Source organism: Anneissia japonica, unplaced genomic scaffold (genome assembly GCF_011630105.1).
Source record: "Anneissia japonica isolate Jap-2015-1 unplaced genomic scaffold, ASM1163010v1 scaffold287708_len1499824_cov190, whole genome shotgun sequence".
NCBI classification, from domain to species: domain Eukaryota; kingdom Metazoa; phylum Echinodermata; class Crinoidea; order Comatulida; family Comatulidae; genus Anneissia; species Anneissia japonica.
The window spans coordinates 1,041,314-1,057,245 of NW_022752295.1; the positions used below are offsets into that span (position 1 = coordinate 1,041,314).

Consider the following 15,932-nt stretch of genomic DNA (forward strand, 5'->3'; position numbering starts at 1 on the left):
TATATATATATTCTATTTATTTGAAATCTCAATAGCATTGTGTCAACTTAGATATACAAACTATCAAGTTGTCGAAACATCACTGTTTGTTTTAAGGTAATTATTTCTAATGAAAAAACAACTGCAGTCCCTAAACGGCGGATCCTCTTCCTGACTCTCTTGCAATAATTGTAATGCGGTATCAAAATACTAACATATTAATAACAAACATTATTTTCTTACCGTGTATTCTAAACCTGTTTTCGAAACCAATGTACAATGATTTGCTGTTCTAAAACCAACTAGATTAACATCGGATGGTTGATAGTTTACGAATGGCATTGAGTGCGTATTAACTTAAAATGTATTAATGATTTCAATAGAGATAATCCACAATAAACCACGACATATTCGTTGCCACAGTTACCTACGCTCTCGAGTTTGTAATAACCCGGATATCGGACACAATGGATGGCTACTGTTGCGGTAGTCTGCTTGCTAATTCAGGTCAGTTTAGTAGCACTACAGTTCATTTATCATAACACAATTCATTACAGTATATGAAGCAGATGCATAAACATTAAATAAGCTGATAAATGGGAAAGTGTATCAAAAGCAATAAGCTTTAATAATGAATATGTGTGGGACGCAAGAACAGATAGCTAAAGAACATTTGCACTGCCGCTTATCTTTGGAACGTACTACCTTCTTCCAATTACGTCATCTACCTCTATATTAAAAAATCATCTCTTCAGAAGCTTGCTGTTACAGTGCTCCTTTGATAATCTTTCCTTGGAATGGGAGTACAGTATTAAAAATTATTATTATTCTTGAAATTTGTAAATTTTGAACAGTGGCGGCGCTACGGGGGGGGGGGTGAATTTCCCTCAGAAAGTTTTCTTGCTCCCCCGCCCTCACAGAAAAGAAGGAAAACCACAATACGCAAAAAAAAAAAAAAATTATAGTCTATGTATTTTCTACATATTAGTAGACTATCTATATATAATATCGATTAAATAAGCCTCTGAAACTCCGCCCCCCCCCCCTGGACCACTTTCGAAGCATTTTAATGGACACACGACAACGAACACTTTCCTCTCGCCGGGTACCTCTGCTGCCATACTGATTTGTTTATATTAAAGCAATAGCCATACACACAGCCAGTAGGCCCTATTACTACATGATATTACTAATAACATTAACAACAATAGCAGCAGCAGCAACAATAATGGTAGACTTATATAGCACATTATGATAAGCCCTCGATGTGCTTCACATTTTCATTATCCCGGTATTTGGAGTCATGAATTATGTTTAAATTATTTCAGACTTATCGAGAAAAAAAATTCACACACAATAACCATAAATATCTGTGCTTTTAATAACAGAAAACAAATACAGAATTATATTCCATCTGATTTCCATATGGTTCCGGACATTATTTCATTCCTATTATGTAGATAATAATCCTAAACTTACACTGTGAAGTGTACAGTATATTCTAACAATTTTGTATACCTGTAACAAACTTGATGATAAAACAATAAATTCTAGAAGTTATTCACAAACTGACAAGTATCTGCAGAGTTGTTAGTGTACACAATCTGGTAATGAATTATTACATTTTTCTGTTAAAGCAAAATAGTAGAATGTAGTAGAAACAGCATTCACTATGATGCATTTTGGTAGATGTAATTATCAACTCAATTGTTGGTAAAACAATTACAATTGAGTGAGTATAAGAAGAGCTGCATGTATGTTCTCTTCAATACTGCTGGACAACTATAGAGTACCTTCTTCTATCAAAATTGCATTGGGTAGAAAGTGGGGATATCTACCACTAATTAATGCATCGTTGGCAGAAGATAATATTTAAAATCTGACAAGTTGGTAGAAAACTTTAGCCCCTAAGAACTCTGAAGGGGCATTGTGGGTAGATCATGTATTCCGTCCTTATCAATGATTCGAACCTGGAATGATGGTAGATTGACAATGAACCTCTTCTGAACTTCAAGGAGGGCTTTCTGCAGAAGGTCAACTGCTTCATCTTTTGAGAGACCTATGAAAAAAAAATACAATCTATTTTATTTCATTTCACCAATTGATAATTTCAATTTATACCAAAAACAATTAAAATGTAATTGTATATATATGGTGAATTGGTGATGTCAAGATAAAGATGATTTTGAGTAATTGTCTTCAAAAGTTGAATGTGCATACATTTTTCTACGGAATAAGCTAAAAAAAGATGTGAAATACCAGTGAAGTAAAACATTTGTGATATGATTAAATCATCAGTGACACAAGCATTGGCTACGTGCCAATGTCAATTAGCTGAAGCAGGTACAAGATTGCGGACTGAAAGCTACCGGTGAGAAATAACCCTCATGTTTTTGGCTTAACATGACTGAAATTTGATACTATGATTAATTAGATATTAAACTGTTGATACTTTGGTGTTTTTATTTATTTCTAAGCCTTCTTGATCTCCCATATTTAACACATCACTTAATCAATACAGGCCTGTGTGACAGCAAATAAAACTCACCTTTCTTGTAATATCTGTCTAATACACTGAGGGAGAAGAATGAGCCGTAGCCATGTGCTGCGAAGGGTACCTTATTGAGTGATGCCAGATAATCTATGTAGTATAATGATGGGCCTTCTGTATCATCGACACCTGCCATCAATAAATTCACTTGATATGCCGACTGAAAAATAAATAAAACAAACAAATTAATATGAGTTGATTATGGTGTACAGGAACTAATGAAACTTAATTAACAGTAATACAACTGCATAAAGTTACAGACTCAACAAAGTCATTTACATGACAAATAAATATAAGAATATCAGTCATATCTTATGAAAAACTACTGTAAATTATTAATAAACAATAGTTATTTACTAACAAATACAATTTACATTTGAAAAAATAAATATTATCTTAAAAATGTCAGTATACTGTATGGGAAATGAGTAAATGGTTGTAATCACATACACGGGTTCTAAGAGCATCTGCAAGTTGCTTGCGGGTGAAGTTAGCTGCTGCATGCGGTGAAAGTTCATAACCTATCCACAAAAAAAACAACAAAAAAAACCAAAAAATATTTAGCATGAGTAATATACTGATGATTATACAGTTAAACTTGCCTAAGTCGACTGTAGAAACAATAATTAAACAACTTAAGAATTCAGTGGATGGTACAAGTTATTATGTCAGCTGTACTGCATAATGTTTCAAAACATAACAGAATAACTGTACAATAAAATCAACATCAGCTTGCAGAGGTATGACACCTCATGTACAATTTACAGTAGCTGCTAATCAAAAAGAATAAAACATTGTTTTTGTATTATTTAATATTAACTAGAGTGGGCATTTAGCCAAATCGCTGTCATGCAATTTGCTGTTTGCAAACTAAGCACACGTCCACCAAATTGTACTAATTACAACCTTCATAGTATAAATTGAAAGCTTTTAATAAAAATCTCGTATATAGCTTCCAAATATTAATCTCCCGGTCAATACAATCCAGGTTGGCACAGAGGGACCATGTAAGATATACAGTGCACACTGTATATAGCAAACTAACTCTATGACCAAGGAATTAGTTTTTATGCTTCACTAAAATGCTTGCATAATTTCAATTAAGTAATAGTATTTTGGTGAAATAAAGGTAGTCCTGTATTCTTTAATGATTGTAGGGAATGAGCTTTTGGAGCCCATTATACTAAGCCTCGGCACTGTGTGGTAAGGGGGCCAGTTCCTCGCCACACCACCTTTTTTTTAACCTCCCCAGTATAATTGCATAATTCTCAAACATTATTTTACCATTTCTCATTTTGTAGAGTTGGAGATTCTTTTGAATAAATTCTGCAAATGAAACAGTGTCACCGGAATCACCAACCACCAACATTGCAATTTTTTCACTTAACTTAAACATTTTGTCTTGATCTGTCAAAATATAAAGGTGGAAATATATTTCATTTCACATAAATTAATAAAAAAAACAAAAAAAAACACACAATACAATAAAATGTCAAAATGCAGAAATAATTTACAGTCAGTAAATCTTACATGAAAATGAAAGAGATTAAAAAAGACGTTTGGCAATCAATGAATGGTTGTTAGGTGAGCGTTTGTTGTAGGTATGGTCAATGCATGCATGGAGGTGACTAAACACATACACAGCCATCAGGAGTGCCAGTTTCAGACTTGTCAACCCGTACGCATTCGCCGTAAGTCTTACGCATTCCAAACAAATCTTACGGTCTTACTGTACTCAAACACTGGCAAAACTTACGCTTATCCTAAAATTTGAGTAAATTTTCTTTCTTTTTCGTTATCTTAAACTACCTTTCAATAACCACTGTATCTGAGATCATTATAAACTCACTAATATCAATTAGATATGCCATTCTTAAGCCAAAGCGTCCCGGCTCCTGTACCCTGACTGAGATCATTATAAACTCACTAATATCAATTAGATATGTCATTCTTAAGCCAAAGCGCCCCGGCTCCTGGACCCTGACTAGGAGCCCTTGGCGGGGCCCAGCCACTGTTCGTGCCTTCAGCACTGGTTTATGTGTCACCCGATCTTATTCTTACTCTTTGAAATTCTCAAGGTTGACAGGTATGCAGTTTGTCTGTTGGGAGAATAAGGCCTGAGCTTAGGCTTAGCTATATATATATACAGTATAGCTTTTATTCAAGTCTAGGTCTACTGGTCCTAGCCAGGCCAGACTGCATTGCTGCGCTGCTGAGGTCTAGCTAGAGGGCTAGGCTAGGCCTCTAGGCTGGTCATGTATGTACGTTCAAGCAATCATGCCGCACAATGCACTGGGCTGAGTGTGGCCGATATAGTGCAAGTCACCCATTCCGTCCTCATGTCTAATGATAATGTTATCATCATTATATTTATCAACTTACCATGTTTCATAACAAAAACGCTTCTTGCTGATGTTCTGTCAGAAGCAACTAAAACAAACCCATCCCCTTCAATACCAATTAAAAATTCCATTTTCTATGAATTCGACGATAATAAACACTGAGATAAACTAAATCCCCAGCCAGATCAACTTTTGTTAGTAAACTTTGACCTTATGTTTGTTTGTTCGTAAGGTTCCGAATTTTTCCGACCACACCCATTTTGCTTTCGTCGGAGAAATCTGACCCCTCGTCGGGGGCATCGTTCCCCTAGCCGGAGACCTCGGAATAATATTTCGTTCCCTCGAAATAATATTTCGTTCAAACGAAATATTATTTCATTCCCTCGAAATATTATTTCGTTCCCTCGAAATATTATTTCGTTCCCTCGAATATAGTTTAATATTTTCTTCAACCATGTCCCTTTGGGGGATCCGTACAGGACAGACACAAAGAGTCATTTTAAGTTTAAATTCTCATTGGTAATTGATGATAAGACTATTATAATGATAGTGTATATTTTAATTAAACTTTCATGAAAAGTCAAGTTAATTATTAACAGAAATACGCTGCAACAGCACAGGACCAGTATCTCTGACGTTTTTTTTTTACTGCTTCTAGGAAATCGCAAATCGTGACGCAGGTATTATAACATCATCGATTATCGATTTGTGATTTTTGTTGAGTAATACAGTCACCGATAATATTTATACATCTTATTGAAACTAAAGATAAATAGTAATTCTACTATCTGGGATACGTCCACCATATTCACGCCCTCTTCAGTCACATCTTTCAGGAATTATTCTGGAGTTTATTTATGGAGTATTTCATGGATTATGGAGTATTTCATTCTAAATCACGTAACCCGACAAATCAGTAAGGTTAACTGAATTAACTACTTGTATCAGTATGCCTAGGCACATTAATCATGTTTGTGAGAAACCCTGGTTAAACTTAAGAAATAAAAGGTTGTTAAACATGTTGTTTGCGTGTCGACAATAATACTACGATTAGGCCTATACCATGGACCTTATTAATACTGGTCCATGATTATACCATAGATAAATCCCCCTTGAATCCTTAAATAAATATTTCTCTAATATCGGTGCTTCTTTGGCACAACCAATGCTGATTACTAGTAAATCACTTAAAAGCTATTTGAATGTGCCAAATAGAGACAGTTTATTTTTTCCAATGTAAAGGGAGTGTTCCTAATGATATGAAAATTGTCAAAGTAATTCCTCTGTTAAAGACAGGCAGCTCTCAAAATATGTTTAATTATCGACCAATTTCGCTACTGACAACTTTTTCTGAAATTCTAGAAAAACTTGTTACTCGCGAACAGTTACGGTAATTTTTTAAAAATCTTTCAATATTTTTTAATTTTTAGAGTTTCAATTTGGGTTCAGAGAAAAATACACGACGTTACACGCTATTTCACATTTCATTGACAAAATTTCTTTAGGTCTAGATAATCAAATGACACAATTGGAATTTTTCTGTACTACCTGTACTCCTAAAACATTTGACACAATTGACCATGATATTCTAATATTGAAATTTTCTTTCTATGGGATTAGAGGGGTGGCTCTTAATTGGTCGCTCGATTAAATTAAACAGACAGCAACTGGTGTCGTTAGGTGAGTCAATGCATCTCTATCAAGTATGGTGCCTCTCAGGGGTCCATTTTGGGCCCTCTCCTCTTTATTATTTATGTAATTTTATCTAAACTTCATGTCATCAATTTTATCTGCTGGTGATTCTAGCCTGTTCTATACACATAACAATCCTGAAATTCTTTTTTTGTTAATCTAGAATTGATAAATGTTACTACCTGGATACACGCTAAAAAATTATCCTTATATCCTCTTTAGTAACACCGTAAAATCTTTACCGAGTGATAGGCCTATTGTGTTTAATGATGTAAAGTACGGTATGTAGTTTATTGAGTTGAGTTCAGAACCTAAACCTAAACAATGCAATGGTACGCAAACACGATGGTAATTTGTTACAGATGCCAAACTCCTTGGTATTTACATCGACGATAAATTGAGTTGGAAAACTCATGACATACTAACTGTCTTTGTAAACTTTTAGCAAGAAATGTTGGCATGATGTACAGACTTAAATCCTTTTCCCTCAGAAAATATATATTGAACATGTTACATTTCATTTTTGTTTTATCCTTAAGTTATGGCATTCTTGCCTCGGGAAATTCAATGATAACTATCTCTGTAAAATTTTAGCAAGAAATGTTGCCATGATGTACAGACTTAAATCCTTTTTTCTCAGAAAATATATTAAACATGTTACATTTCACGTTAGTTTTATCCTACCTAAATTATGACATTCTTGCCTCGGGGAATTCAATGAAAACACAAACAAAGTTCTTTGATTCAGAAAAGAGCAATCAGAATAGGTTCTGGAGCAAATTATCGAGACCCTTCGCAGGCCTCTTCATAGAAAATGAGATTCTGAAAATTCAGGACCTTTATAAATTTAATCTCGATCTAGTCATAATAGCTAATAATTTTTACAAAACAAATAAAATTTACACTCAAACAAAGACCAGATATTATACAGTATTTATGGAATAAATGATAAAGTAAAATAATAAATAATAGTATAGGTACTTTACCGGTAGTGATTGTGATTAAAACAAACTCGCATAGAGCGAGAGTTCAGTAAATTAATATTTTGCTTGCTGTCATTTATATTTATTGTTCTCCATAGTTGTACTAGACTTCACTACTCAATTTTCATCTATTTCCATAAGCGCCCCATCAATTTCAACTCTGTTCTCATAAGATCCCCGTTTGAAGAAGCGCCCCTCAAAAGGTGCAAAAATATAAAAAAAAAATTACGCTTATTCGTGCGAGTACGGTAACAAGACAGACCATTTCCATTTGTCAGAACTACACTGAAAATGAACACTCTTATTTATAACGGGCCTAAATTTTGGAATCCTCTGCCTTTATATACTAAAAAATAACTCAGTTGCTATATTTTTAAAAGTAGGCCTAAACTTGAGTTGTTTTAAGCGAAGGTTTTTTGCAGTGTATTTTATTCTATATTTTCAATCTTGGTCCTTGATCACCTATGCATTATTTGTATGTTTATCATGTGGAACAAATAATGAAAGAAGAAATAATACTACACTTCATGAAGCCCCATCGTGGGGAAAATAAAGCTCGTGAAATAATTCTTATTGTTAGTCATAAGTGCTACCAATTGATTTACTAACAATAACAATTTATATGTCAGGCATTAACCGTTAATGTAGGTTAACTTCGAAAGGTCAAACCATACATAGCTCAATAATATAAACATTTCTTTATGGTAGTCGTTCAAAGCTTAAGTAGGTTGTTTTGTTTTATTTGAATTATACATTTATGTGCAATAAATTTTTTACTATATTTATTTTTTTCATCCAGGAAAATATTGAATACAATAAGAAAAGAATCTTATTAGACATTAACTTAAGCCTATGACTGCTGCAATTTACATTTAAACATTTAACACTGATTGCTCTGACAAAAATTAGGAAAACTTAGCTTACATAGGCCTATATAAAATTATGATATAAATATCTCCACAAAATTGAAGTGTGAATATTATATTATAACACGTCAATTATTATCAATTTAACCGTCCTGACAAATATGCTTTGCAAGTTAGTTTTTTTTTTAATTTTTAAATTAATTATTTTTTTTTTTAGCGAAGTTACGTTTTCATATTACTCGATGTTTGACGTTATCGGGAACATAACCATACGCCCGCAAATACAGTAAGCGGAGCTAAAAAATGCTGGCCAACAAATTGTCCATTTAAGTGTAATAGTCTTCAATAAGTATGACGATTTTTATAACCATATCACTGAGGTACGTTATTGGTTTTTAGATTATCATAATAGACAACAAGACGCCGTCGCTTTGGATGCAACAAACGATATCTTTGATAATACTGGACAGGACTATGAATTACGTTTTTGTCAACATCATTATCAACAATGTAATTCTATTATAATGCATCTGTAAACTATAGCGCACAGAGACCTCTGTAGGCCTATTATGCGCTTTACAAATCCCACTTTTTATTATTATTATTATTATTATTATTATTATTATTATTATTATTAAATTATTTACCACACGAGTAATGACCAGTAACGAATTTATAGGCCTATGTTGTATGTAATGACATAGTGTATGTAATGTGTTAGCCCATTATACAATTATATCGTTATAGGCCTATATTGCAAGAGTTGCAATAGTTTTTTTAAAATTAAATCAATTATATATTTAACTTAACTATACTTACTACCATGATGGAGGTTATAACTAATAAATATAACTTATAACTTCATTAGAATTTATTTATAATAGCATGCAAATGATTAAGAGGAACAAGCAACATGGGATCCGAGAATGGAAACACGTCTTAGACAAAATTATATTGCAATAGTTTAAATAGTATTATTATTGAAGAAAGATTTTTTCCATATATTAATCTTACTTTCACGTAATCATTTATTACACTAAGTAATCATTTCCTCTATGTGGGAATTTCAATAAAGGTGGTGTGAATAAACTAAGTTTGTAAACCCGACGAACGGTCGAATTTACCGTAATTATTACATCATTGTAACAATCAAAAGCACTGAATATTGGGATTTATTGCAAATATTATATTATTGCAATGCATGTTCTAACAGTATCTACTAACGTTGTTATTATAAAATAAATAAGGCGAGGCCCGATTAATGCATATTAAGTAGATTTCCCTGTGGACAAGTAACAAGCTATAATAATTTACCATATTTAGGCAAATCGTATTGCAGTCACATTCGTTTAGACTTTCACACTTAAAAAAACTACAATAATAGGCCTAGGTATGATTATGTTTTGTTTTTATTAAAATCTAATGCAACTTGGCAGTTGTATTATATTGCTGTGTATTTATATTCTATTCGGTATATCGTAGTGCCGCAGTTGGATTATAATAAATTTAAATATATAAACACCGACATGTGGCGCTTGTCACTCTTCGATGACAAGGTCCAGTATAAAACTATAACGTCGGTAAGTTCGAACTATTATTCCTGGTTTAACTCAAAAGAGAGAAAAATTGAAAGAAACCAAATGAATTTATCAACAGGTATCAACAATGTCACCAATACCGACTGGATTATAATGTCCATCAAAATGACATACACAAATTAATTTTATCTGACTGTCAAGTAGCCATAAGAGATGATTTACAATAAAATAGGCATACCGTAATGCAAAGGATATGCCATCGTGCCAAATGGTAATCTAACCATGCACCTGATATTGAGCTTCGGATTTAACACTTCCCCTTTTTTTAAATCCTGGATATCCGCGGCCGAATTATCCGTTTACATGGTCAATTATTACAAGGCGCGGCATTTTCATACAGACCAACGTACTTTTAATTACCTTTAACTACAACATACAACAATGGATATTACCATATGCCTGTTGTTGACTTTTTCATAAATTTATGGAAATTAATGAATTTGTCATAAATTTATGGAAATTAATGAAGACCTTTATTATTTGATTGAGTAGTCTGTGACAGATATATTTCACTATAAGTGCATTTAAAAAAAATATATTTCACTACAGTAGTTTCGAATTGTTCATTACCATGCATAAACAAACTTGTATGATTTTCCTGCTGTTGATCTCTTCAGTAGTGCGAATGGTTGACTGCTCGAAAGACACTGAGGTACGATATTTATTTATTACAATTAACTGTAAGGGTAACAGTAAGATATTAATATTGTTATCATTATGTTCCGTGGTGGCATTAGTATTAACCAAAAATGTCGGAGCAAGGGGAGTCAGTGAGCTCTTGAACTGGAGGTTTTGGCACTGTACAAAGATGAGGTATTTGGTAAACTACCAAAAAGATCATTCTTACGTTTCTAATATTCTGAATGCTCTGAACTTTAAAATCATATTTGTATTTTGATTTTATTGTAAAATATTGCGGTCAATATGAACTACCGTCGGCAAACGTGCTGATAACCTTCTTGAGGATGAAGTCAACTTGCAAGGGCTTAGGTGGGGTAGAAGGCTACTGTCGATATCTAGACGTTTTGGAAAACGAAAAGCTGGTCTGGCATGATGCCGTAGCTCTACAAAAATCGTCTCTTTCACCATCACATTAGAGTACAATACTCATGCATCTGTATAAATTACAGATGGTAATAATACAGTGTTTAATAATTATCTTGATTATGATTTACGTTATTTACTAATTCTTACTCTCTGTACACGGTATTTAATGCGATATTGTTAATCGACGGTCCCGCATTTCAAAATGATTTTGATTGAAACACGCATTTTGCAGCCTCATAATCATAAATTTATCACACATTCAGCACGGGTCTATGCGTGATAACGATTATCACGAATTCAGTGGAAAATGTATTTAAAATTAGAACTTGCTTTTATTAAAAATATGAAAACGGTCATGCAGTCATTGACAGTATTTACGTGAATACTTAATTCACTGACGATTTACTAATCAGTATGCCTATTCATTTTTTTTTGCTTAACTAATGAAGTGTTTGTGTAATAGTTCGGGTGCTCAAATTAAACGTAATGAATACTCAAATTGTAAGTGGCTTTATTAATTTTTTTTTATGTATCATACCCGGTATTGTCAACAAACACTCCCTGAAATCGTTTTTAAACGGCTTAAAAATGCTCATATTGTCGGAGCGCAGGGGGCCCCTGACAGTGTCGTATCTATGTGGGTGTTGGGAGAAGGATGGGCGCACGCCCCTCCAAAAAGTACTCCCCCCTAGGCGCCTCCAAAAAAACCATGGTCAAGTTAAAAACATATAAATTCACATTATTTTGCGAGTTAGTGCCACTTAATTAATCATGGAGCCACCCCTCACTTCACCTTCGCGGCCCCAATCAGCACCCCCACTTCAAGATTCCTAGATACGACACTGCCCTAGACCCCTACCGGAGGGGGCCTGGCGGCCCCGCCCGGCTCTCCCACCAGCCAAGTGGTGTAGTCACGCATCAAATCTCTCAGGTTGATAACTATGGATTGTCATGTAGTAATGCCTGTTATAAATGAATTTAATCAGAAAGCTCTTTAACATTAAGATTTACAGTTATTTCTCATAATATTTTCAAAATTCCGGGATACATTATTCCAATCTATTCTTTAGTGACTTTTGTTTTAAAGTGCCCTAAGTAGTTGGTAGCCTTTTGCAAGAGGTCGCCCGGGGCCACGACCAGCTATGTCTTTGATAGATAAGTCATCTGTTCTCATGAATATTAATTACCTTGTACCTGAGATCATTGTCAGCCTAATGATTGCTCGAATGCTACGGCAAACAGTGCAACAGTGGTATATACCACGCTAAAACAGGCATATCATATCAGCTAGATAACCAAAGTGTTATATTGTTTACTGTCAGTTATTTAAAAAATCTAAGCTAATTGCTTATGTAAAAGGTGCCATGAGTTCAAGAACACAAATACAAAAGCTACTGACGAAACAAACCACAATGGACGAAATACAGCGAGAGGGAATTCGGTGGCACATATCCCCAAGTTCTTTTTTGTTTAATTCATTGTGTTTCGTCTGACTGAGCAGGGAGTTGTCTGAGACATATTTATAAAACAAATCTTTGTATTTGTTGATACACATAATGCCTCTTATTCGTATAAAATCGAATTTTACGACCTCTAAAATCCTAAAAAAAGTGGTGTGGCCGGTGCGGTCCCGACGACCCTGAGCATTGTGCTATTCCACATAGCACGTCGGAAGAATCACTGAAGCATGAGGTATATATATACAGCAAAATGCAAATTTAAATCACACAACTACTGTACTGTACAACTACCGCGACCTGCTTGTTGAGTTCTCTGAATACTGCTACAAAAACGGTATGTATTGTTCCTTTAACTCATGCAATTTGGAAGCCAATCATATGAACATTATGAATTTAGGAATTTGAACAAAAATTATGTAATACTCCTCTGGCATGTAGTTATACAATATGGAACGTCAGATTTAATCAAAGTGGGTAGTTGTAATTTTTTGGAATAACTAGTCAAACATCTTTTTTTGTTTATGTATTTGTCGCTTTTTTCTGTCTTTGTATATTTTAACTCTGTAAACCTCTTTGTCCTGCCTCTTTGAGTTCCAAACGTGGACCTGGAATGAATGTCAAGTCAACTTTATTTTGTACAATTGTAATAAATAAAGAATAATTAAGACACTCTTCTGATATGTAATGGTTTATTAAACACATTACAAGTAAGTCCCCTTGGACTTTACTGGGCCGTATCCCCATCATTCTGTTCGAAGGGTGTATATAAAAAAATTAATTGCCTAAATACAATTTTTATATTTTATATGTTTTACAAATGATTGGGTCGTTACTCAGAATTTTACGCTTAATGGCGATCATTAGCCAATTGTATCTAGGTGTTTTTATTCTATTTAGGCTTATAATTGTTCATGGAGCGGTCAGGTGTCTATTGTTTTTAGTACGGCCATGGTACGGCTTAGTGGGCTGTTGTTGTGGCGACACTTAGCAACTGCAATTTGGTTCTTTTGTTGATTGTGTTATTCATTAGGACTGTTAGTTTTTCTTCTATGGCATAGGTTTCATTGGTGAGATTTACATTTGTGTATGTTGGATTTCTTTATGATTCTCTATTTCAGAGAGTATTCATAGTCTTTGTTTTTAATTCCCATATATCCCTGGTTGAACATTTTAGGATAGGGATGAGAGGCGGGTCGGCTGGGCCCCTTTTTTTAATCCGCGACTGATAACCTAAATTTAGTTGTGTTCATGGCCGGCGGAAGCGGTGGGAGGGGCCGGCCCCCCACTTTTTGGCGAAAAATATATAATGTCTGGAGATTTTTGTATGATCGGAAATGCAAAAAAAGAAGAAGGGAAGAAAGAGGAGAAGGATGGGAAAGAGAATGTTTATCCAGTACCCAACCGAGTTACATTTTCTCGCAATTCACATTGGCGGATCTGGGGAAGGGGGTCATGGGTCCTGACCCCTTCCTTGGGCAACAACAAAAGGGGAAAAAGAAAAGAATTCTAAACCTATCTTTTCAGGACCCGTGAGCTATCGATTCATGGAAAAAAGAATACGCATGCAACTACTCATTTGTTTATGTATGTATACACACATAAAATAAAACATGAGAAAAATTTACCTAACCTTTTTCAAGAGGGGAAAACCTTGAATTTTGTAGAACTTTAAAAGTCATTTCAGAAGTCAAAAAGCTCATCTCCCGCCAGAATTCGGGAAAGCTCATTTCCTGACACCAAGGAATCAACATTTTCCCGGGGAAGAACCACAGGACCCCCCCACCCCACACCACCCTTTCTTTTTGGGATTTATCGATTCATGAAAAAACTATGTATGCAAATTACTCAATTTTTTATGTATGTCTAGACACATAAGGCCTATTTACTGTATTAACAATGGGAAAAAATTATCTGACCGTTTTCTAGAGTGGAAAACCTTGAATTTTGAAGAACTTAATTACTTTCAAGTTCTTCAAAATTGAAGGTGTTCCCCTCTTGAAAAGTATTATAATCAATGAACCCAGAGAAAGGGAAGTTCGAGTTCTTTCCGGGAAAATGTTGATTTCTAAATGGTGGACAATGAGATTTCCCAACTTCTGAAGTATTTTTTAATGACTAATTTAAAAGACACCTCAGAAGTCGGGAAAGCTCATTTCCCGCCTTCTAGGAATCAAAATTTTCCTGGGGAAGAACCTCCGGACCCCTTTCTTTTTGGGATTCATCGATTCATGGAAAATTCGTATGCAACTACTCATTTTTTAAAAATTGTTATGTATGTATACACACATAAGCCCTATTTAACGTAATAACAATGGGAAAAAATTACCTGACCGTTTTCGAGAGTGGAAAACCATGAATTTTGAAGAACTTAAAAGTAATTAAAGACACGTCAGAAGTCGGGAAAGCTCATTTCCCGCCATCTAGAAATCGAAATTTTCTCGGGGGAGGAATGTTAAAAAAGAGAAGAGAAAAACAAAGACAAGAATAAAAAGGAAGATATGATGAACAGATATCACAATACCCTGGCCTGCAACCCCTTCTCCACTTCAAAAAGTGTCCATAGCGCATTTGATCTAAGCCGCCAGATATTCTCCGCAGTGGCGTAAGCACCGGTGGACAAGGGGAAAATATCCATCTGTGGAAAATCTTTCCCCATTGAAGGCCCTTTTCACCCGGGAAAGTGCCTGAAAACCTCAAATTTTAAATAGCATATTTTGTTGAGGTAGGCCAATTTCCTCTAAAAATTGCACATTTTAGGGAGTTTTGATCAATTCCGACGAAATTAAAATTAAAAAAACAAAAATTTTTCGCTCGCTTCGCGCGCATTTTTTAATGTTAAAGCTCGTGCTTGCTCTCCTTTGCATTCTAAGTTGTAACACATAGTCCCAAACTCAAAAAAGAAAATTTAAGATAGATCGTTTTACCTAAAAGAGGGGCCTCAATGTGTAATGATGTTGAAAGAATATGTTTGTAATAAATAAAGCTAGCCATAAGGAAAATGCTTAGATTCAGTTTAAAAAAAACCAATGTGGCCATATATAACATAAGAGCATTTCTTGTTATGTAGGCCAATTTCCTCTAAAACTTTTTCGCGCGCTTCGCGCATTTTTAAATCTTCAAGGTGCTTGCTCTCTTTTGCCTTCGAAGTTATAACACATATTCCAAAACTCAAGAAAGAAAATTTAAGATAGATCGTTTTACCTAAAAGAAGGGCCTCAAATGTGTAATGATGTTGAAAGAATATATTTGTAATAAAGCCATAAGGAAAATGCTTATATTCAGTTAAAAAAAACGAGTGTGGCCATATATAACATAAGAGCATTTCTTGTTGAGGTAGGCCAATTTCCTCTAAAAATTGCACATTTAGGGAGTTTTGATTCAATTCAAACGAAATTAGAATTAAAAACACCGGAG

General features: G+C 34.4%; 2 protein-coding genes across 3 annotated transcripts in view; both read right to left on the minus strand.

The window, feature by feature from the left end:
- LOC117122259 (receptor tyrosine-protein kinase erbB-2-like) overlaps window positions 1–1,188 on the minus strand; it is a 10,191-nt gene extending 9,003 nt beyond the window's left edge. For both annotated transcript variants that reach the window (XM_033267794.1, XM_033267793.1), the window contains exon 1: window positions 223–1,188. The gene's annotated coding sequence lies outside the window, so the exon portion shown is untranslated. The remainder of the gene's footprint in view (window positions 1–222) is intronic.
- Window positions 1,189–1,342: 154 nt separating this feature from the next.
- LOC117122260 (proteasome subunit beta type-2-like) lies at window positions 1,343–5,056 on the minus strand. Its single transcript, XM_033267795.1, has 5 exons — window positions 4,913–5,056; window positions 3,815–3,937; window positions 2,981–3,051; window positions 2,528–2,690; window positions 1,343–2,038 (listed from the first exon to the last, which is right to left on the minus strand). Exons 1-5 carry the CDS (start codon window positions 5,001–5,003, stop codon window positions 1,887–1,889), a joined length of 600 nt encoding a protein of 199 aa, XP_033123686.1. The 5' UTR covers window positions 5,004–5,056; the 3' UTR covers window positions 1,343–1,886.
- Window positions 5,057–15,932: the final 10,876 nt, after the last annotated feature.

Coding starts and splice junctions, on each gene's coding strand:
- LOC117122260 (XM_033267795.1), bottom strand. CDS start 5,003: ATGGAATTTTTAATTGGTATTGAAGGGGATGGGTTTGTTTTAGTTGCT. Junction 3,052..3,814: donor ACTCTACAAAATGAGAAATG/GTAAAATAATGT, acceptor TTTTGTGGATAG/GTTATGAACTTTCACCGCAT. Junction 2,039..2,527: donor AGACAGATATTACAAGAAAG/GTGAGTTTTATT, acceptor TTTTTTTCATAG/GTCTCTCAAAAGATGAAGCA.